The 24,410-nt window shown below is 34.2% G+C and overlaps 1 protein-coding gene across 2 annotated transcripts in view; it reads right to left on the minus strand.

Annotated features, from left to right (window-relative positions):
• The window catches only part of VTA1 (vesicle trafficking 1), a 72,678-nt gene that overhangs the window by 42,262 nt on the left and 6,006 nt on the right, over positions 1 to 24,410 (minus strand). For both annotated transcript variants that reach the window (XM_068551437.1, XM_068551436.1), the window contains exons 2-4: positions 12,074 to 12,168; positions 9,405 to 9,532; positions 8,687 to 8,762 (exon numbers count right to left, since the gene is read on the minus strand). In XM_068551437.1, the coding sequence (XP_068407538.1) occupies positions 8,687 to 8,762; positions 9,405 to 9,532; positions 12,074 to 12,168 (299 nt within the window). The remainder of the gene's footprint in view (positions 1 to 8,686; positions 8,763 to 9,404; positions 9,533 to 12,073; positions 12,169 to 24,410) is intronic.

The following is a 24,410-nucleotide window of genomic DNA, read 5'->3' on the forward strand; positions in this document are numbered from 1 at the left end:
ACCACAATTATGACTTTTTTTCTATATTTTCTTTTATTTTTATCACATTTTGTTTCATAAAGTTTAAAACTGCTATTAGGTACATAGACATTTATAACTGTGATATCTTCTTAATGAATTGTAATATCTTCTTGATAACAAAATGTCCCATTTTACCTCTGGTAAAACATCACCTTAAAGTTTACTTTATCTAATATTAATATGGCCACCTCAGATTTTGCTAACTTAGTATTTGCACTGAATATTTTTTCATCCTTTCATTTTCAAAATATCTGTGTCTCTGTATTTAAAGGATGTCTCTTATAAATAGTATACAGTTAGGACTTGCTTTCTACTTTTAAATTGGAGTGTTACTCCATTTACATTTATAGTATGTACTGATACAGCTGTATGTAGGCCTAAACTTTGCTATTTGTTTTATATTAGTCCTATCTGCTTCTGTTTCCCTCTGTTCCCTTTCCCTGCCTTTTTGGGGGGGCGGATTACCAAATATATATGTATAGTTACAATAAGTTTTACTTAAATGGCATATATATTTTTTTAAAGAAACGAATAAAAGAGGAAATATATAGTTTTTAATGTATTTACTTATACACTGTATCAGTGTACTTTATTCCTTCCTATAAATCCAAGTTGTCATCTGGTATCATTTTCTTTCAGCTTGAAAAACCTCCTTTCTGCTGTTCTTTAGTTCTTTAGAACTTTAGTGCAGATCTGCTAGTAATGAACTAATTTATCTAAACCTGTCTTTTATTTTACCTTCATTATTTGAAGGGTAGCTTTGCTCTACATAGAAGTCTGAGCTGTCAGGTTCTTTTGCTTGTTTCCTTTTTCTTTCAGTACTTTAAATATGCCAATTTCATTATCTTCTTGCCACAACTTTTTTAAAAAATGAGAAGCCACCCATCCTTCAAAGCATTGTTACCTTGTGCGTAATGTGTCATCTCCCAAGACAGCTCCTTCAAGATTTCCTCTTCCATCACTGAACTTTACTGGTTGGACTATCACAACCAGTAAATGCTCTCAGGTATGGTTTCTTTGTATTTATTTTACTTGAGGTTCACTAAGCTTCTTGGCTCCATAACTATTTTTTTCACCCAATTTAGAAAATCTATGGTCATTATTTCTTCAACATTTTCTTTCTAGTGTCTTTTTTGGGACTCCAATAGTACATGCTGGGCCTCCAAATACAGTAGTAATAATACATAATATGCCTATTTCTGAATAAATTTATCTTAATATATTAGATTGAGTAGATGAGGATAGATTCCATTAAAATTTTCATGTATTTTATGTGGATGTCCTCTCTAAATATCAGAACATTATCCATCAACTAATAAAAGCAAAATTAATGATTTTTAAGCGTTTACTATATGCTAGGTACTTTGTTAAAGGCTTTACATGTATTTTCTCATTTAAAATCCAAGACACCTTGAAGAAGTAGGCGTAACAATTTTCTTCATCTTACAGATGTGGGAACAGGCTTACATAAGTCAAATAACTTACCCAAAGTCACACAGTTATGAAGTGGCATATGGGATTTTGAGGCCAATGCCTGCAGTATTCTGAACCACATTATACTAACATTGCATACAAAAATATTTCATTCATTTACAACTATTTGACGATCAGGTACAAGACACTGTTCTTGGCAATTATTATACAGAAGTGAATACAAGATACATGAAATTCCTACTCTAATAAGAGAGACAATACTACCCTCATATCTTTCTATTTATTATTACAATTACTAAGAATGAGACCTTCAGTGTACAGTGAGAGCATGAAAACTTAAGGTATGGTGTATGTACAAAACACAGTTTTGTAAGTAGATGCATTTCTCCTGATCTACCATGGTTTTCTAGGCTCGCGAGAAGATGTTGCTTAATTCTGAACCTTACAGTGCAAATGAATACCTTAAACAGACTACCTCCTTTGCAGACAGCTATTCACGTACTACCTCCTTTGCAGACAGCTACTCATGTACATTATTATTCCAGTTATGTTGCAGCCCTGTTTTTCGAGTAGGGAGAGTCTCTGATTGAGATACAAACAGGATTCTCTGGGAGCTCCCATAGAGGGATGTAGATCAGTGCCAATCAAAATATGGTCCCAGAACCAGAGCTGGCCTGCAAACTGTTTACCACTTTTGTGACAAGACAGTACAGAAATTGAGAGCATTTAGGAAACTTATAGCAAATTAGGCTTGTATTTTATATGTCTTTTTAAGGTTTTATTTTTCTAGTTAATTATTACTTATATTTTACAAAACAATCAGTTTGCAACAGAATGGAAATTAAGAAGAAAAAAATGCTGGACCTTTATCACACAGAGTTTGTTAATACTGTTCTGGGCCATAGCATCTGGGGACAAGGAACTTTTATTTTCTGATTCTGTTTTCTCACTGTAATTCAGGGTTGTGAAAGTGAAACAAGATATATCTAAAGTGTCTAAGCACAGTGCCAGGCAAATGGTAGGACTGGATCGTGTCACTGTATTTTGTCATTACTACACCATATATCATCATACTCAGTTATTCTGCTTCCCTTTCCAAGTTGGAACACAAACCTTGTGAGGGCAGGAAAACATGCCATATTCATTTGACTCCCCAAATTAGCAGAAACTCAACAGATAAAGGCAAAATGGTATCTGCTCCTCAAACATTGCTAGAAGTGAAATAAATCTAAAATACGATAAAAGAAAGCCTATCAATACTGGCCGTAAGTAGTTAATACAAGATGTTAAAGTAGAAAAATAACTTATTTATATTTTGAACATCACTTGCTTTAAAATACAAAATTAAAAATTTTAATATATACTTCTGGTAACTCTATACCTAAAACTGGGAAACTGATTCCAAGACAGTTATAGGAATGGTAGAAGTTTACAATGACAACAAATTTAATCAAATTTTGAGATGGAATTGTATATATAAAGCACAGTTAAAAGAGTTAAATAACTAAACAGATAGGAGTGTTCAGAAACAGAATAGCAACAAAGTATTTTTTTTTTAAGTTGAAGACTAAAGAAAATACAGACTTTTAAAATTTCTGTGAATACTGCAAACTATGAATAATGACATGAAATTAAAAGGAAAAAATGTCAGGAAATAGACCAAGAAAAATGAGATCTATTACATTTTAGATGAGTTATGAAAGAAGTTCCATGTAAACAAGTCTGAACATTATCTTCATCTATAGACTGAAAAATGAAAAGCTAAACTATAGCAACTTTTGAAATATCTATAGCTAAATAGCTACTAAATAGCTACTGTTTTTACTCTGAGATTTTACCCAATGTGCAAATTTACAGCTACTGCCAGAGAAGATGTAAGAGTAGAATGAGAGTCTCCCCTTTGAGGACTTGCAGTGTAATCTATTCCAAAATACGATATACAAAACTTAAGTCAGGGACTTCCCTGGTGGCGCAGTGGTTAAGAATCTGCCTGCCAATGAAGGAGACACAGGTTCAATCCCTGGTCTGGGAAGATCCCACATGGCGTGGAGCAACTAAGCCCGTGTGCCACAACTACTGAGCCTGTGCCCTAGAGCATGCGCGCCGCAACTACTGAGCCCATGCACCGCAACTACTGAAGCCTGTGTGCCTAGAGCCCATGTTCCACAGCAAGAGAAGCCACTGCAATGAGAAGCCCACGCACCGCAATGAAGAGTAGCCCCCGCTCACCACAACTAGAGAACGCCCATGTGCAGCAACAAAGACCCAACGCAGCCAAAAAAATAATTTACAAAAAACAAAAAACTTAAGTCAATACATTTATAGTGTAACACTCATAAAGTTAAGATCCTAAATGAGTTGAGAGAATGGAGAAATGCATATAAGGGCTAGAATAATGGAGCTAAGACTCGAAGAGAAGGTAAGACTTAGACAAAGCAGGCTAAAAAACCAAAGTTTACAACGGTGAAAGCTGAGCGGGAGGTAAGCAGAATAGTCTGACAAACATACAACGGGACTGGTAAGAAGTAGCATAAGAAGGCGTCTGGACTTGCAATGCCAGGAAAGGAAAAGTCCCTGTTAGGTTCTTCAATAAAACAATGACAGAGGAGAATAGGTTCCAGGGTAAAAGAGCCTAAAATAGGAAAATTAATTAGGTAAACTGCAGTAATGTAGCTTGTGAACCAACGACCTTAAAAAAAAAAAGGCTGGAATGTTAAATAAAAGGAATTTAATTAGAAGACTCAATATCTTTACGTACAAATGCCATAAGAAGGCCCCAGATGTTCGTCTTGCTCCCTCCCTACACTGACAACCCCTACATTGCCATGTCATGTTTCTTCTCCTTTCTTCCTACTAGAAATTAGTTCTTTGCTGTCATAATTTCTGGTGGCTCTACTTTTCGTTATCGTTTATATAACTTAAATGGGTAATTTGTCATCCCTCCTTTTGGAGCTTCTAATCTAAAACTATTTTTGCTTCTCTCCTTTTCTTTTTTTGTCTGCTTTTTCATCTTTGCTTTTTATTCTCCTTTTCCCATCTCTTCTTGCATGCTTGGAACATATAATCATACACTGGTAGAGCTGCAAAGGACCTCAGAGATCTGCTCAACCAGGCTTCCCATTTTACAGAAGAAAAACCAAGTCCTGAGAAGTAAAATGACCTCTTGGTTTGGAGTTTAGGCTTGGATCTGACAACCACTGTCACTGTTCTTTTAAATAAATTTTCAGAACTGATAGGGAAAAAGCACACCATTTTTTAAACTTTAAAAAATATAATTAAAAAAACCCCATTATCTTGATTATAAAGATGATAAAATTAAAAGATAATTTTAAAATACACAAATAAAAACTACAAGATAATTATAATGCCTTTCCCTTCCTCATTTTCTGTTATTATAGACTTTAATGTTTCTCAAACAGCATTCTTTGAGAAGCAAGGGAAACAACTCTTTTTGAAGAAAGTTCCAGCTTTATTAAAAAGCTATGGGATACTATGCAGGTAATAACACCACCACATTTCCTTTATAAATGAACAAATAAGAAATAGCAATTCCTGAAATACACCTACAGGAGCATATATTAAAAAAAAAAAAAATCTGCCTACCTGAAATCCTTAAACTTATTCTTTTCCCACCTTTCTGTTTCCTGTCTTTGTCTCTGCTAGTGTTTTCAAAGTATAGGATGAAACTAAAGTGAAAGTGGAAAGGAGGGAATGAGTTACAATGCTTTGAGTAACCAGTTATACCCAGCTTTTAAAACATGTCATGTTTTTAATAGTTATTGTGAAATAAGAAATGTTCTGCTAGTTTGTGTCTTGTTTTAGGCATAGAGTGCTTAAATCACAAGTAAATAAATACAAGCCTGAGATTTCCTCAGACAACAGTGAGGACCTACCAGAGAGGGTTGATGCCGATGGCTACTTTGCTTATCTGTTTTGGTAGGAGCTGTGAAAGTCACAGCTAGAGTGTATTCCTCCCTATTCCACTCAAGTGGAGCATTATTTAAAGTTATGACATTTTAAATCATTATTCTGAAAAACCTGTACCTCAGTGATAATGATGAAGATGCCACTTCTAGAAATGGAAAATGATGGAACAAAAAACCAACATTAAAAGTAAGGGAAAATAGAATTTGAAACTAGGCTGATCAAACTGGCTGGCTGGGGGATTATGTTATTGGTGTATGGACAATCTTGCCAGTATTTCACTTTCCTTGTCGGCTGCCTTTATTTAGTCAACCTTAGTTCATGGCCAAAAACCAGTTCACTAGTCCTATAAGGATAAGATCACTGTTTAATGATGGATATGAGAAATGTCAGCATTGTATGCCAAACAAATTATAACTTTTGATATATACAACTTTCACTGGATGTATAAACTTTGCATGTTATAACAAACATATGTAAGTTAGTGAAGAGCACCCACATATAATTACACATTAAATGTGTGTACATACATTTTCTAATTTAAAATGCAGGATTTACATAAAGGCCCAAAGACTAAACCTCAGCCCAATCAAATAATTATAGGGACTTCCTTTCCATGCTGGCCTTACAATGCCTAATTTCTTTTTCCCATACCATTTCAGACCCCTCCTGCTCTCTGGATCCTTTAATCACCAACACAGATGCTATTTCCTACTTTAATCCCAATGCAAGGCAGAAAAACTTAGGTTGGGTGATTAGACAGGGAAAGAAAAGAGTGTAAACATTTTGGGAAAATGTCCCTTTCACTCTTGGGCCAGGTGCAGTCTTCAGTATCCTCAGTATCTAAACATCTCTTCCCCAGCTCCTTTTGAAGCCCTCTCATTTGTCCCATTAAGAGTCCTTGCCTTAGCTACTATGTTCAAATAACTAAGAAAGCTGTTCTTTGTTAAGGATACCTATATGTAAACTTAGATGTTTTTTCCTTCTGAAATGCAGATGAATTACATGCTAATTATGTGTGGAGGTATTTATGTGTCACTTAAGTAAAACAAAAACAAAAGCAAAAACAAAACAAAACCTACATTACTCACTTAAGACTTCTGGACATTTTGTTCTTTTTCCTGTATCTATTACTTTACCTTTTATCTGGGTTCCCCACTGTTAGCAGTTATAACTTCAAAGAACTGTGTGCTTGCGTCTGAGATACATGGGCAAAAGGAGCTCCTCTAAGTAAGAAGTAGGAGAGGCAAGAAAAGCCATCTCAGAAGTGTCTGGCAAACTGATCTGCTACTGTGCCTTATCATGACCTTCTCTTCTAATATCTTACATTTCTATCGACTTCTCTAATTGTGTTTCTTTATTCACTTCTTCCTCTAGCCTTTTAAATACAGGTGTTTATCAGGATGTTTACCTGACCATCTTCTCTCTCTTTCAAAACTATCTTCTTACCTGAGGGTTTGTCTAATCTCCTAACTTGAACTTTCATCTCTATTTTGCATATTTCTTGTCTTTTTATTTCCGAGAGTCTTGTGGTGATTTATTTTTGGATGCTATACCTGCACCTCACACTTTAAAATATAAGTCTAAACATATTATTTTTCCTCAGGTCAATGACAACCCACTTTGTACGAAGTTCCACAGTAATCATTAACTAGTTCTTTTGCCAAATGACTTGTAGTTCTTTCCTACCCCAGTTCATTCTATAGAGTCTTATCATACCAAGCACCCCAAAGTATAATTCTTTATTCAATAAATCCCCTAACTGAAGATGCCAGGCCTTTTATCATCTGTCTGATCTGGCTTATGACTTACTTTTCTAATCTGGTCTCATTATTCTCCTTCAGCCACCTGGTACTCACCAAAACCCTACTACCTATCTACAGCTTTCCATAATGTCATGCTTAAATCACCTCTATGTCCTCTGTATGCCCTATTTAGTATAGAGCCCCATACTAGTAAAACAGGAAAAAAAATCCAGATCAGTAGTAACAGGAGACAGGAGTAGAAAGGGAGCTAAACAGTGGATCCACAGGGCCTCTAAAATGCAAAAAAGTGAGACGCGTTTGTGGTTTTCACACTCCAGGCCTCAGTTTTCTCTTATATTTCTCTATTTCAAGAAAAGTTAACAGCAGTGGCTCTCAATGGGCATTTCCCTATATACCCTAGCGGGTGTTTGGAAATATCTGTTGGTGGATTCTAGTCATCTGACTGGGGAATGCTGTGTGGGCAAGAGCCAGGATGCTTGATGTTTTGAAAGAAAAGGGACAGTCACACACAATAAAAAAGTGTCCCTCATTCGGCACAATTTTGAAATGTTCTGCACATCTCTGCCAACTCAAAAACTCAGCTTATGATCATCAGGCCTAGAGCTTAACTACATTTTACATATAAACCAAGCATTTATTGCACAGTTTTGATGCACTGTTTTATGAACATGTAAAATATCTCATAGATAGATTGTACTTTGTTTTGTTTGGAACGATACACTGAGCTGCTCACCATTTTGAAAAAATCATTTCATAGATTTCAAATCACTAATATGACATGCCTCTATCAGTCTCATTTGTAACTCTCTTTTCTCCTCCGTTCCTCCCTCCCTTCCTTCCTCTCTCTCTCTCTTTTGTTCTCTTTCTAGATTAATATCTCCCGTCTCAGAAAACAAATTTTCCACGTCAATGGTAAAGCCTGCTACAGTGAAAACAACACTGAACTCACGGCAACAAGTTTGTCACTTAGCCTCAGTTTGCTCATATATAAAATGAATATGTGCTCTACTTAGAGTGCTTATGAGAAACAAACTGATAAAATGGATAGGAAGTATCTTGTAAAATGTCAAGTTCTATATGTATTTTACAATAGAGACAAATCTTTAACAATAATATTCCTGGCTAGAAACAAAATAGGAAAAAAACAGCACTAAAAAGTCTCTGCCTCCAGTAATGTTTACCAAATAACAGTACAGAAATTTAACAGCATCCAGGATCCGTAATATTTAAACACTTAATAAAATCAAACTCTGAACCTGGGGTTCAGAGACCAGTACAGTAGCTATGTACTCACTAAAGTATAAAATACATCCTGGATTTAAAGAACTTACTACAAAAAATAACATTTATTGTTAAAAATAATTCCATCTTTTGTTTTCACTTTTTAAAATGTGGCTAGTAGACAATTTAAAATTACACGTTTTGCTTATACTACATTTCTGATGGACATGCTGCTCTAAATAAACAATGTAATAATAAAACTAATAAAAAGCAACCATACTGATCTCCAGCCAATAAGACAATAAAGAATGTACACTCACTTCATCAGTGAGTTCTCCAAACACTGTTATGACATCTATTAAAAGACTTGCAGTATAGAAGGACTTGATCATGTTTCTGGAAGAGAAAAGAAAAGTTCATCTAATTCAAATGAAAAATGTAAGAATTAGTCTTGTAGCTACAAGACAAAAACTTCCAATGTTTATAAAAGCACTCTGAAATTAATGTTTTAAATAAAATCAGATTTCAAGAACACAATGGAGCTCCTTCTGTAATCTGTTATTAGGAGGAAGTTACAACACATACAACAGGTGACCATACTACAAGGTTTCATAGTATGCTTTTGATTTTAGAAAATGTAATGACAGTACTATCTGAATCCATATCAAGCCATGTGTATTTCTTTGTATTTAAGTATTATCATAATAATGACAAATCACTTGAATCGGTAGGGGTGGGAATTTTTAAAATCAGTATCATTGGACCAGGCTGTTTTTGGCTAAAATCAACACAGATTTTACTAAATGGCTAGTTAGGGTATATTTACTAAGAAAATGAATCTGCCCTGGGTATTCTTCGTTTAGCCATTTTCTTTAAAAAGCCAGGATTACTCTTGTAACCCAAACTCATTCTGAGATTCAAAAAAAAAAAATCTAAATCATTAATCAGGAAGTCTGAGAGTAATCAAGAGAAAACTGGATAAATTCTGGCTATACAGTAACTAAACTTATAATTTTTATTTTATCTATCTTTACTTACTTGTGAAATCGCCCAGCACGATCTTCATTATCTGCATACAAAAACATTTTCAAAGCATAATTCTCCAAATGGGCAGAACCAACTATTTCTTGAGTAACAGCTTCATTATCACCCAACTGTTTCTTAAGCTAAAATAAAATGAGATACAGAACTTATGATTCTGGGCTCACAGAAGTGTATACTTAAGTATAAAAATTCCCAATAATCAAATCCAATGTTCACAAAATTTTGAAGACACTCATGATAACGTGAAAGTATAATTTAGCTCTAAATATCAAAATAATCAAGAATAAAAAACATCCAACTATCTATGTAAAGCATCAGACAAATATTTCAAATGTACTAACAAGTATCCTAAAAATGGAATTAAGAAATTCTTTCCTAACCATACATAATTTAAATTTTTAATTTATTCCTATTTCAATTTCTTCTATCAAATATAGAAAAATACAATGAGAAGGATCATTATATCCTAAAAAAGTATCTCTCAGAGCACATTGCATTAGAGATCTAATTCTAAGTAAGGTATAAGAAAACAAACTTAGAATAGGATTACGGAAGTTTTAAAAATTTAGACAAATATATACCTCAAATCAACACAATTTACAACCATGTAAATTTCCAGTCAGTACATCCCTTTCCTACACATACAATAATTTAAAGTATTTTAAAAACAACAAACTAAATTCCTACATTTTACTCAGACTGTCATACTGGAGTAAAATGACCTTCTGGAATATTAGATCTGAGTACCACACTACTGTTTAAAAATTGCTTTTTTCAAAGAACATTGTAAAATAACAAATTAAATTTAGAAAAAGCAAGAGGATTTTTCATAAAATCAGCAAAGTACATATTCTCATAATTAAGGCCCAGAAGAGATTGAATACTGGAATTTAAGGACGTCTGGGCATGCTTATCCTGAACAAAAACAGAAAAAAAGCCCCACATATAACACTGGTTTACTGTATCCACACTGTGAAATGATTTAATTGTAGGCAATTTATTTCTAGAAAAATTTAGTGGGAGCATGTCCTTTCATCTCACCTTCAGCATAAAATATCTGGCAGCAAAAACATAATATACTTGAAGTGTTCCAACTATAAATATAAACATTATAGCACAAGCAGATATGTTCTCACCACGGAATGAAATTCCTTGTTATTTAATGTAGATTAAATAATAAATTCCTGGTAAGTCTCTTTATAAATGTGATTTTACATTCTGAGTATTATAAAGAACTGTTTGAGTTTTGTCTTATCCATAAACTATTGTTATTTTAGCTATTATTGTTAAGCTGTAAAATTAATAAAGAGATATAGTCTATATAAAATGTCTGTAAGAGATGGTATTGTACAAATGTATTGCTACGTGTCAGACACATTCTTCCTCCCACCTCTTAACCCCACCCTCCAAAAGAAGAGTACTCAAATTCTTCCTGCATCCACAGCAGTGTTAGAAGTAGAAGGCCAGACAGGCTCCAAGGGCAGCTGAGTTGTCATCAGTGGTGCCACCAGGCTACCTTGGATGGTTAATAGTAGCAGATGACAGGATTCCGGGTCAGAAGGCCAGGCACCCAGACAAAGTTAGAACACTACTGCCCATGGCTGCTTAATACAAGTAGGCTTTGATCTGAATAACTTTCAACATTTAAAAAAAGTTCTGGGCTGACTGGTATAAGTGTATTGATTTTTAATATGTCTGAATTTTGTTTCTCCAAACAAAATAATGCAACTGATCAAATAAATATTTAGGTTTCTAATTCTCTTGAGCAGGTCACATAACTAAATAAGCAAATAAAAAGTAAGCCACAGCTATGAATATAACTGCCTTGGAGGAGATGCATTAATGAGAAGTAAACCTTGACATTGTTAAAAAAGACACCGGGATGGCTGGGCACGGGAGGCACAGGGTGGAGCCCTGATTACTAAGTAAGGTTACTATGGTTTAACACTGCCTTCCTGATGCATTGACACCCAATCAAATCCTTCAATTTTCCCTGGATTCGTGCTTCTACATAACCTGTGAAGTTCCATCATAGTTCAAGATGACTTATTAGTCACCTACCACATTTCTGCTGGCAGAGGAAAATGCCTAGACCATAAGAGTATCTTGTTATGGGACCAAGAGTAGGAGGAAGAAACAATAGGCAACTTCCTTCATGGTCCTTTTCACTAAATAAATAGCCCGTTTCTTTTTTTTTTTTGCCATGCCTCACGGCATGTGGGATCGCAGTTCCCCAACCAGGGATCGAACATGCACCCCCTGCAGTGGAAGTGCGAAGTCTTAACCACTGGACCACCAAGGAAGTCCCCGATTTCATTATTACAAGAGCCATTTAAGAATTCCCAAATCAATCATCCGTGTGACTGCATGAAGGAAGGTTAGAAAGGGTTTGTCACTTACGAAAGAATGACTCAAAGATCATCTACAATAACCTGGGACAAGATATAATGTATACGTAAAGATACTGAAACCGACGTACACCTACTTACAACTCCCTAAGCAGTATGACGTAAATGAAAAAAAAAAAGTGTCTTATTTTTCCTCAGCTATGACGTTGCTGATTGCTGCCAACAGGAAGAACTAAAATGACAACACACACACAAATGAAATAAAACGGCATTTTAAACATTAATCAGAAAATAAATTTTCAGTGTTCAACTTACAGCTTCTAACTGATCCATTAGCTTTGATAAAAATTTACGACATTCAGGAGTTTTACTATCAATCTTCATTCCCGTTTGCATCGCATACAAACGACCTACAAAGAAAAATACGATTTGAACAATTTCCAGGACTGAATGTTTAAAATATGTTTTGTCTAATTAATAATTCAAAATTTAAGTGAATTTAGAAATAAAATAAAACTTTGATTTACTATGGCTCTTATTCACAAATATAAAGAACACAAAAATATTATCCAAAGAATGCAAGATGAATGATGATGATAACAAATTTTTATGAAGTAAGGCCTTCTCTTTTGGCATTATGTTTAAAAAATAAAAGGACTAGGTCCTAAGCTGTCAAAGGGACCTGCAATTTAATAGGTAAGTGAGGGCATTCAGAAAAACAACCACGTGTACAGGAGCACTTGCCAAGGGCGAGATAAGTAATACTGATAAAATACACAATATGGGCTGGGACAGTGGGAAATGCCACTCGAGCTGAGGCTAACAGGGAGAATTGTTTTGGTCATTTTTATATATACAAATAAGTATACCATCTCTTTAAAAAAACAGAAATATTAGAGATAAGGCTGAAGCTAAAAACCTCTCTGCTACCACAATCCTAAATAGCTTTCCCAGTGATAAGAGCTGTAAAGTTTGGTGGTAATTGTTGTTACCACTGGTATGTACATATACTGCCTATAATTCACCTCTTACATTCAACAATATGCTCAGGAGATCTGTGTAGCACTACAGTGCTCCACACTATGGCCACATCAAACTAAAGCACATTTGGGTAGTTCTCAGATTTTCATCATTACAAAACATGTTGCGCTACCAGACCTTCTTGAGCATCCATTCAAGAGTTCCCTGAGGGAGATACCAAGAATGAGAATTGCTGGCTCATAGTATATGTAGTACCTTTCTCACTTTAAGAGCTACTCTTAAAACTGTCTTCCAAAACGAATTACCACTATGCAGTTATATCTATAACACATGCAAGCACCCATTTCTCCTAAACTCACAAAAAATTGATATTAAATTAAAAATTGATATTAGACTTATCAATGTCAGAACTGTGTTATCTCACTTTGATTTTGCATTTTCACTACTCAAAAAGGTATTAGAGATTTACTGGATAGCTCTATATCCTCCTTTATGAATTAGGAATAGCTATCAAAATAAAAGGAAAAAATCTGCCAAATTTTCTGTTGGGTTGTTTGCTTTTTAACAAATTGCCATGTGGCAGTCCTTTATACAGTAGGAAGGAGGGATATCATGTTTCCCCCACCAAATGGAATCTTGTGAACACTATCCCCCTTCTCTGCTTTATTTTCTCCTCAGCAGGTAATCATCTTCAATTTTTTTATCCTCTGATTCTACTACAACTCCAACTTAAACTCCATGAAAATGGCGATTGTAGTCTACTTGGTTTGATGTATCCCTGGCATCTGGGATAGTGCCTGGCCTTCGATAAACATTTTCTGAATAGATAAATACATGAATGAAAGAATAGCGCATTCTGCCCCACTGATTTAAATGCCACTTTTATCATTCATTATCATATATTAAGCTTTCATAGGATAAAAGGGCCTAATTCTTTATATTGTCTATCTTGCTTTGTTATTTGTTAGTCTACTGGTCTATCATTGCTTTATTTACTGCAGCTTTAGAACATGGCTTGGTATGTTAGCTACTCTCAGGATTTCCAATTCAATTATGTCAACCCAATCATATCTTCTTTAAAGATGCATTAATATACAAATAATACAGTTATGTATTCTGCATGTATTTTTAATTTCAATAGCTGTATCTGAGGGAACTACTTTTGAAGGCTTAGGCTTTTAGAGCTAACTCATGTTACAGAGCTTTAAGCTTAATTAATTAACGCATTTATTTCTGTATCAAATTTAAGGGTTTGATCCATCTAGGTATTGAGAGGAAAAAAATGGAGTTCTAAAAGTGCTGTATAGATTTACACCGACTTACAGTGTAAAAAGCGTGATGCTTTCATTTTCACTGCACAGTAACCAGCACTGGATATCACTCTGACAAAAAAAAAAATTCTGAGAAGCAAAAAAAGCACTTATTATCCATCGCTTTAATCACAAGTGTGACTAAATTTTGCCTTTTTCTCTTTCTTTTAACCAGTCATATTTAACAACATGTCCAGGTCGTTTACCCATTTGAGTACCAGGTTCTAATCACCTCTCCCCACTCCACGCCTTTTGAAGCATGGCTGAACACCCTCCCTTCTTCGAACCAGTCCTATCTCTTGAGTTGTTCAAGCTCTGCCCCTGTTTCAGTCAGCTTTTGTTGTAATTGTGACTGAACTCCCCAACACCTCCTCTCTGTGAGCTGTTCTGGCCTTTTTTTCCAGCATTTTTGTTGCATTTTTTTTTTTTTTAAATTAAAAGTGCATCACATGAGCTCTTTGGAAAATAAACATATTGGCTGCAAATATTGTGCCATCTTTCAATTTTTGAATATTGTTTTAAAACACAGAAGCTTAAAATATTTATGTACCCAAAGCGATTTTTTCCCCCGATCAATTCTAAGCTTGGAAAGCTCTTTTATCTCTAAGAAACTGGATATTCAGTTATGATTTTTCCAGTTAAATTCCTTTTTGAATTTAACTTTTAATAACATGCATCCACCTCAGTTACTGGCATCTGTCTCAAATACACTCAATAAATAATCCTTTCTTTCTCTAATGATCTGTGGTTCCTTAATATGTTTTTGCTTTTTATATGTCTTGGCTATTTGATTTCACTGAGATCACAGATTAAATGTCATCTCACATGATAATACCTATAACTGATAATATGCTTTTTCTTCCTCCAAATTTAATCTTACTATGTCTTACGGTATTACAAATTTTTTTCTGAAGAATTTTAAGTGTTCTTGCTCTTATTTTTAAGGGGAAGGCTTTTAGTTGAGTGTAGGGATCAACTCTGTGCTAGGTTGCTCCTATTTCCCCTAAGAGTACCCACCTTAAGCTATACTGAGGCTGCAGCCTTTGAGACCTATAAGATCCCAGGGATTGGCAGGAGTGTGGGGAGGAAGATATCAGCATTTCTATTGATACGTCTATCTCATTCTTTATAAGTTCCTATTTTTACATATCTTTTATAACACATATAGTATTTTTATAATACATATATAGTATTAGTACATCAATACAGAAAAGTTATTTATAAATAATTACATAATATTGGAGATTTGTGTTTAATTATTTTTAACTCGTGGGTAGGTGAGCAAAAGGTTAAGAATCACTGCTCACTGCATCCTTACTCTTCTCAACTGTAAACTGTATTTTCTCCACACAGCCTTGTTCCTTCTACCATATTCCCTGGAACTACTGTTTCAGAATCAGCAAACTCCCCTACCTCTCCTCAGATTCCTTCTTCCCCTTTGTCTTAATTAAAACCTGAATGCCACTTGAAAAAATCATTTTATTTGCAGTCCTCTCAAGTAATGAGTTTTAATTCTCTTACATTCCTTCCAGTGTGTAAGAGAATTGAAAAAGAGAATTGGCAAGTATGATTGGTTTTCTCTTTGCATCCCACTATTACAGTGTTCTCTCAATGTTTTCTAAATACGCTGGTCTAGGGCTCATCCATAATTCTCCATAATCCATAATTCTCTTCCATTGGATTGTTATGCTTGTAATTGCCCATGGACCTCAGGGTCTTTCCTTGTCTTTCCACCATCTTGAAAATTTCGCTGTTCACATGGATAATCAACACTTCTGGCAAAGACTGCTAGCTGTCTACCTGCATCCTTTCTCCCCGTGTTCTTTACAAACTAGATCCCTACACATTATTAGGGAGTTGTAACGTAGCTAGCCAAAACAGTGTATTTCCCAGTATTCCTCAAAGCAAGATATGGCCATGTTATTACCTAAGACAAATATCATATAACCAGAAATTGTTGGGAGAGACTTCTGGACCATAAAAGGGGGAATGACAGCAGGGGAAAGACCTTACTGACTCCTTCCCCTTTCTCCTCCTTGCTGCCAAGAATAGAAATGGGATGACAAACTCTAGCAGACATCTTGGACCACAAGGCGACCTTGGTAATCGTGCTAGTTTGTAGACTTGAAATTAGAAAGAGCTTGGGTCCCTGATGACTTCATGGAATTGGCACACTGGCACTGGGTACTGCCAACATCAGACTTTCCTTTAAATGAGGGAATAAATCCTTATTTTACTTAGCAATTGTTAATTTTGAATTTTCTGTGATAAAAAAGCAAATCTATTTCTTATGCATATACAGTGCTGTGTTCTCAATTCTTATCAACAATGATCTCCAATAACTGTACGTACTCTCCTTTACATGCCAGTCACCCCATAACTAAATTACCATCTCAAACTGCTGTACTGTCAATATCAGTATATCAAGCACTCACTCTAAGCATAATTCCTTTTCTTCCAATTTTAATCTCTGCTTGTTACAACAGGCTTCCAGTTCACTGGTGTTGCCCTACTTCTTCATTACAACCAGTCTTTTCTCCTTTAACTTCCCTCTGCAACCAGCTTTGATTTTATGATAGATTTTTCTTGAACTTTATTGCCCTATCTCCTATCCCTGAATCTTTTTATTACATTCCTCTGGCAAAAGCACACTCATATATAAGCCCAACTATCCTCTCTCCCTATGCCTACATACTAGCAACAGAGACCACTGGCAGATCAGCATCACTATAAATACCATAATTATCAACCTCAAATGAGCTTAATACCTTTTTTTATAATTGAATATTTCAGTATTATTTATTCGACCAAAGTAAAATACACTTTCCATCACTATAAACTGAGCACAAGCTACAGTTGTTTAAAATTTTTATGATGTGCCGACATTTTGCATCCTATGTGAAACATTTGGTTTGAAAATATTAAAGTTCTCTATTTTGTTTACCATCTTCTCTCCTGTTTTCTCCATTCTCTGAAGACATTTTATATTAATTGTGTAAGACTGATTTCCTTATCTTCCCAATCTCTCAAATGACTTTTTCAAACATCTTTCAAACAAAACCTCACCCAAACACACACAGAGAAAATTCAGTAGACGTTAATTAATTACTCGCTATCTATATATACTATTAGTCAACACAATAACACAATAATGTGAGGAAATACAGTACTGACAGTTTGATTTCCCTAGGAGGTCTTTCTCCTTACTTTATCAAAGTAGTGAACAATATATGAATCCTACCATCTATGGAGTGTAGTTAGCTACTTAGTGGACCAACTTTGGGCATAAATGGTTATCCAGCATAGGTAACAGCCCATTAAGCAAACATGCAGAAAATTAATCAGCACTTTCTTGCTACCAAGCGAAAGTGATTTATTCCTATGTAGAAAGTACAAATCTGTTTCTGATTTGTTACTCTTAACTACTTCTACTGTTGCTTACAATAAAAATGAAGATTATCTGTATCTCCTTTGAAGCAAAAATCAAATTATTCCCAATTCACTATCACCACAACCATCATCAATCTCCCTCACAACACAAATATAAACAAATGTCAGCTTCTTGTTCTTTAAAAGTTAACCTTAATACAAATGGCTGATACTCAAAATATAGTGTAATGACAACATAGTTTAATGGTTTCACTTACACGCATTTTTTTCTTGGCTTACATGCATATTCAGTCTTTGCAATTACAAAGACATTATTATAAAGCAACACCTTTAATCGAAGGACTGGAAAGAACCATCTCAGACCCGGAAAGATTTAGGATAAAAGTTGGCCTTTTACATTTTTGAATATCTTACATGGTTTACAATTCTTAAGTTGTATCACAAGATACACTTTCTAATATTAATAAAAATGAAAAGACATTAAATCTACTTATGAAAATTAATAAATACACCAAAAGATCTTTTTTCATAATGGATGGAAAAAAGCATCACTTTCATATAGAACTCTGTTCAGGACAAGTAATTCACTGTAGCAGCAGCAGTACGACGAAGAATTAATGTCTAACATGGAAAGTTACCTACTGAAACAGAATAAATATGTAGCTAGAATCATGTATAAGAAAATATATTTGATTTATTTCATCAAGGAAATGTGTTTATTTTTATGAATAAATATTATTTGAAGATGAGTAATGAGGCATATTTGCAAAAGGATTAAATACTTTCCAACCTAACTTTAATGTGAAACATTTAGGAGACAAACATTTACTAATCCGGAAGGTATGAACATTAAATCTAAACATTAACATTCTAACACACCCTTGCTTATACATGAGAAATCTAAAAATATGAAATGCATGATATAAACACACAAAAGGTGTATGAAAACAATTGTGAAGAGTGATGAGTTAATAGGTTAAATTAATGTAGCACTCAAATAGGAATCATTATGCTATACACTGATGTGTAAAGGCAAATTTTATTCCAATAAATAGAACTGAATATATTACTCTACTCATAAGTATATTATAAATCCCTGCTATATGGTTAGTATTATCTTTTGAGAATGGACTTCCAAATCAAAGAATAAAAACAAAGTATGAATGAGTATATATTAATAAAGGGTATTTACTTCACTCATTCCTTCATTAAACAAAATTTTTTGAGCTTCTGTCATAATACAGTAGCTTTAAGAAAAAGTTCGCTATTTCTGAATTCCTACTAAAAGACCGTGCTGGTACTTAGCAAACACTAAGTGATGATTTGATTACTAAAATGAGAACACAGATTCTAATTCTGACCACATGGAGTAGTGAGATTTGCTATCTCACTGTAAACAACCAAAAAACTAGACAAAATATACAAAACAAGTTTTCAGACAATGGAAACAAACATGGTAAGACCAAGACATCTGAAGAAAGGAAACATATGAGGTGACACCAATATCAGCCTAGCATTCTGCCTGGAGGTACATCCCAGTCTAAGGAGTAGGAGGGGAGTCCAAAGCAGAGCACACTCCTCTAGCTGAGTTGAGAAAACAGACTGGAGTTCACGGAGACTGAGGCAGCTGTAAGTTGAGGGGCAGAGTTCTGAAGAGGATGAAGCTATGAAGAAAAGAAATCCAGAAATCTGTATAGGGGTAAACTTGAGGCTCAAGAGAACCCTACCATGTGCATGTGAAGGAGAAAACTCCACACGGCCAAAGAATGAGCAGAAGCTGTGAGCTGGATTGTCCCCAGAGCACACACAGGGCTGGGATGCATTCAAGTTCCAACCAAAAGGAGTGGAGAGAGCCCCAGATGCTTACCCAGGATATTCAGTAGAGACCCCCAAAGGGATATGCTTTAGTGATAGGGTTAACCTGTCCCTAAAGCAAAGACTACTTTAGACCTGCTCCCCAAAGCTAAAAACAAACAAAATAAAGCACAAAAGAATCTAACTGAACAGCAATTAACTTAATTGTTGGTCGCATTAAATCCCTTCAAGAACAGACATTCAAGAACTTAATTCACTCTGTCCTGCTACCAATCAAGAATGACTAATGATGGCAAATAGCAGAAGAATGTGAACCTAAGATAAAACAATAAGATAAGATAAAACAATGACAAAATAATGGAAATAGCAGACAATGACATTAAAATACTGGGGAACTATTATAAAGTATATTTAATGGAAACCATGAATAAAATGAGGAGAGAAATAGAACATACACAAAGGAACACAAATGGACCATCCAGAGATGAAAAATATACTATCTGAAATAAAAAATTTACTGGACAGGATTAATAGTAGTTTAGACACCATAAAAGAAAAAATTAGTGAACTTCAGAACACAGCAATAGGAACTACTTAAAGCAGGGAGAAAAAGGATTGAAAAGAGAAACAAAAACAAACACAAAACCGGAGTTTCAGTGAGGTGTGGGAAAACACCAAGTGCTCTAACATACATGTAATTGGAATCCTCCCCTCCAAAGGTGGGGAGGTGTGGCAAAAACAATTGACAAATTAAAATTTTTTAACCAGCAAAAATATCTTTCAAAAATAAGAATGAAATAAAAGCTTGTTTCACACAAGAGAAGCTGAAAGAATTGGTGGCAATCCTACAAATGAAATGATAAACTTTTCAACAGGAAAGAAAATGATACCAGATTTAAAATGATCTACACAAAGGAATGAAGAGTGCTAAAAATGGTAATTATGTGGGAATATATTAAAAATTGTATTTCCTCATTTTATGAATCTTCTTAAAAAGGATGGTTAAAAAATAAAAAATATATTCTAGGGTTTATGGTTTATGTATAAATAAAACGCATAACAACTACAGGCAAAGGACAGGAGAAAAGAAAGTGAAGTTCTTACCTTATATGTGAGGTGTTATATGATAGTAGACTGTGACAAGTTACTGTAAATGCTAGAGCAACCATTAAAAAAATTAAAACAAAGAGGAATATCTAATAAGCCCACAGTGGAGGTGCAATGGACTCCAAAGTGTTTCCAAAGAGAAACAATTAACTGGGATTAAAAAACACCTAAAAACCAAAAAACCTGGACAAGCCACAGAAAAATACATGATGAACTGAATGAAAGTGAGAATTTATCAAGCACTGAAACCTGTGCTGCTCAAGAGGATGTAAGCTTTCACTTTGAACAATCATAATTGTCATTAAAAAAAAGAATCTTATCAAAGATGGTTTAAACTTGCATGGGTGCCAAACATAAGACAATGACAGATAAGGACAAGTTACTTGACTACACTGATCCTGTCCCCTCAACCTCAGAAACAGGCTGAAAGAGTCTAAAACCAAAATGATTTACTTTACTCAAAAAAGGAGTAATTATTAAAAAGACTATTTTATGATATAAAATGCATGTCTGCACATATGTTTGCAAAAACAAAAAGAATGGAGTACTAATGGATAAGCCAGTAGTCCAGCTTTCTGTGCCTATTTATTAACCTGTCATTGCTACAGTAAAGTATCCCGAGTCAGCTTATAATAAAAAATGATAAGTACTTAGATAAGAGGACTATGGGCTCAAATTAATCGTTACAGGTTCAGAAATAAGCAAAAAAAAAAAAAAAAAAAAAGCCACTGCTTATCTTTATTGGCTTAGTTAAGCTTATCTGTCATTAAAAAATCCAATTTCTATGTGAGTAACAACAAAAAAATAACAGGCAACTGATTATTAATCCTAATATCCACCATCAATCAAAAAATCCAATATTTTTCAGCCTTTACTTAAACTAAATTAAAAATTTACACTTGTGCATCTTATAACATCTTGTATATGAAATATACCATATGTATTTACAACTTCCTGAAAACTACATTTAACTTTCCTATGATCATATAAACATGACTCTGAAAGAACACTTGTACACGTTCACTGAAGGTCTATTAACTGTACAATATCACCCCCTAGAGGAAACTTTAAAAAAACAAACTTGAAACTTTATGTATTTAGTTACTTAAGCAAATTTAAAAGGAAGGAGTCTTTCTACTTTTAGCTTTATCCACAACACCAAACTTCACAGAGTCAAAATAGTTATCATATGGTGCCCATGTTTAGTAGAGACAAGTATTTTCTGGCTTCATTAAGGAAAAAAAAAACAGAGAGAGACATACAGAGCTCAGAGATATGTTAATAACATCAAGCCTGTCCTCCATTTCTTCCACTTATTAGGAATCTTCATTGCTCCCCCTTTCTTTTTCACCAATTTAACTAGTGCCTTTACCTTCACTCTGTAAGTGGTATTCTAATTACTACCTACTATCAACAATTTTACATATAACCATTTCTCATCTAGAATCTGTCATTCAAGTCCTGGCTCCATCACTTACTAATAAAAGGACCAGGATAACTATAAGGTTCAAATCAGATACCCTGAAGAAAAGTATTGTTATTAATGCCAAGAGCTACATAAATGTTAGTCATCTGGCCTCTTTATTCAGTGACAGCTATAAGGCCATAGTTCTCTGTAGGGACCATAGTTGCCTTAAAATTCAGATCAATTTAACATTTTTGGAGCACCTATTCTTTATTGTGTAAATATGTCTAGTGGCCTAGCACTACCTGGTACAATAAATGAATAAAGAGCTCCCAGCAGGGTGCAGCCTTCTTAAGTTTACCATCTAGAAGACACAATAGGCAAATGAAAAGCAATTAGGTAAAGCCATACAAGGCATAATGAGGACACAGAGATAATGCACCTTAAAACTAGGGAGTTTAAGAGAAGGTCTCCCAGAAAAAGTGACATTCAAGTTAGTATCCAAAGGATAAAAATGAAGCGGGGATGGTAGAGAAGGGAAGAGGTACCAGGGGAGAGAGAACAATGTTGGAAGGCTTGGAGACAACAGAAAGTCAGTAAGGTTCTAGAAACGGAATGAAATTCAGTTTGATTAAAACTACAAAAGATGATGCCATGTTCAAATCATAAGTAGCTCCTAAAGGCACTTATATTTTTTCTGATAGTCAGATGGAGCTACCACAAGTACCCTTAAAAAAATTTTTGCTTTTAATAAAGCTTTTGTTTTTTAGTATTTGAGACATGCCCACTTACAGAATAGAAAACATTAAAAATAAAAGACAATCAAAAGAAAACCATACATAAACCTAAAAGCCACAATTTCTTCTCCAAGTATATGTATTTATGTACATATAAGAAAGTTCAAATCGTAGTATATATATAATTTTATATCCTGTATTTTTATATCAATTTTCTCCCATGTTACAAAAGATGCTTTCTAATTTTTAAATGATTACATCACTTTCTATCTAATGGATATACCATAACTTACTTAACCATTTCCACAATGATATATATTTAGGTTGTTTTCAGCTTGCCACAAATGTGTAAATAATCATTCAGAGAATTCTGCATAAAGTTCTTAATATATTAGTGATTATTTCCTAAGCACAAGCTTTTCAAAACTGGAATTACTGAACATCAGATAGTTTTACAATTCCAAACACTCTGACAAAATGCTTTCTAAAACTTTGAACCAACTCACACAGCCACGTCAATGAAAATTTCACCATATACTCATTTGCACTGAGTCATAACTTTATAGTCCAAAAAAGGTATGCCATTTTAACTTACCTGAATGTTAATAACTAGTATTCGCTCCTTTAGTAGTACATACATATTCTTTGTCCATTTATCTATGGGGATCTTAGTTTTGGTTTTTTTTAAATGGATTTATATGAGTGTTTTATATATCAGGGATATTGGTCCTTTGTCTCTCATCTATTGGAAATATTTTTTCCTAACGCAACGTTTTTATAAATTAATTGTACTGTTTGCGTCACATACAATTCCTAAATGTTTAGTTAACTTTATCATTCTTTTATTCTGTGTTTTTTTCCACTAAGCATTTAAAGCAGAACTTTTTAGTAGCAACAGGGATTACCTGCTTGAAGTAGAAGGTAGGAAGCTATGTCAATAGCTTAGATGTAAGGTGAGGGGATGATATCAGAGAAACTAAGGAGATAAGTAAAATTTTAAACGTTTGATGACTGGCTGATTGTGATAGGTATGAGGAAAGGATGGGAAGGTTTACTTTGTAATTTTTAACTAATAAATTTGAAAATCTGACAGATATGAAAGATATTCTAGAAAACTTTAATACATCAACATTAGCTCAAGTCGAATTTTTTTAAATGTAAGAAATTGACAAATATAAAAAAGAACTTCCCCCCAAAACAAAGTTCTGGCTGTAATAGGGTAACATGAAGGATTCTTCTTAGGAAACTGCTCTCTATCTTCACTACGGTGATGGATACATGAACCTACACCTGACAAAACTATTTAGAACTAAAAACACACGCACACGCAAATGAATACATGGAAAACTAGGGAAGTCTGAATCAGATTAGTGGATTGTGTCAATGTCAATGTTCTGGTTGTGATACTGTACTACAATTTTGCAAGATATTACCATTGGGGCACAATGGGTAAAAGGCACACAGGATCTTCTGTATTATTTCTCACAACTGTATGTGGATCTACAATTATCTCAAAATAAAAAGTTTAATGAAAAAAAAATCTAATGGGACTCTTTCCAGGAATGAGGAGATGTTCCAAATATGAGTAAATTTAATAATTTGTTATTACTTACTATATTAAAAGGTTCAGAGAAGTAAACACTAAGCATATTAGTCAAAAAGTAATTTGATCTATGCTATTTCAACAGTCATTCCTGACTTCAAAAGAAAATAAAAGATCAAACAATTTAGAAATGTAGGAATATTAAGGTAACAATTTAAAAAATGATAAAACACTAGAGTATTCCCATTAAGGCCAGATATAAATCATTTTTGGAAATCACAAAATACTGGAAAGGAGGAGGCACAATGGGCACATCCTATGACATATCTATGACTTAATCTAATACCCACAAGTCATAAAATAC

Source organism: Eschrichtius robustus, chromosome 9 (assembly GCF_028021215.1).
Source record: "Eschrichtius robustus isolate mEscRob2 chromosome 9, mEscRob2.pri, whole genome shotgun sequence".
NCBI classification, from domain to species: domain Eukaryota; kingdom Metazoa; phylum Chordata; class Mammalia; order Artiodactyla; family Eschrichtiidae; genus Eschrichtius; species Eschrichtius robustus.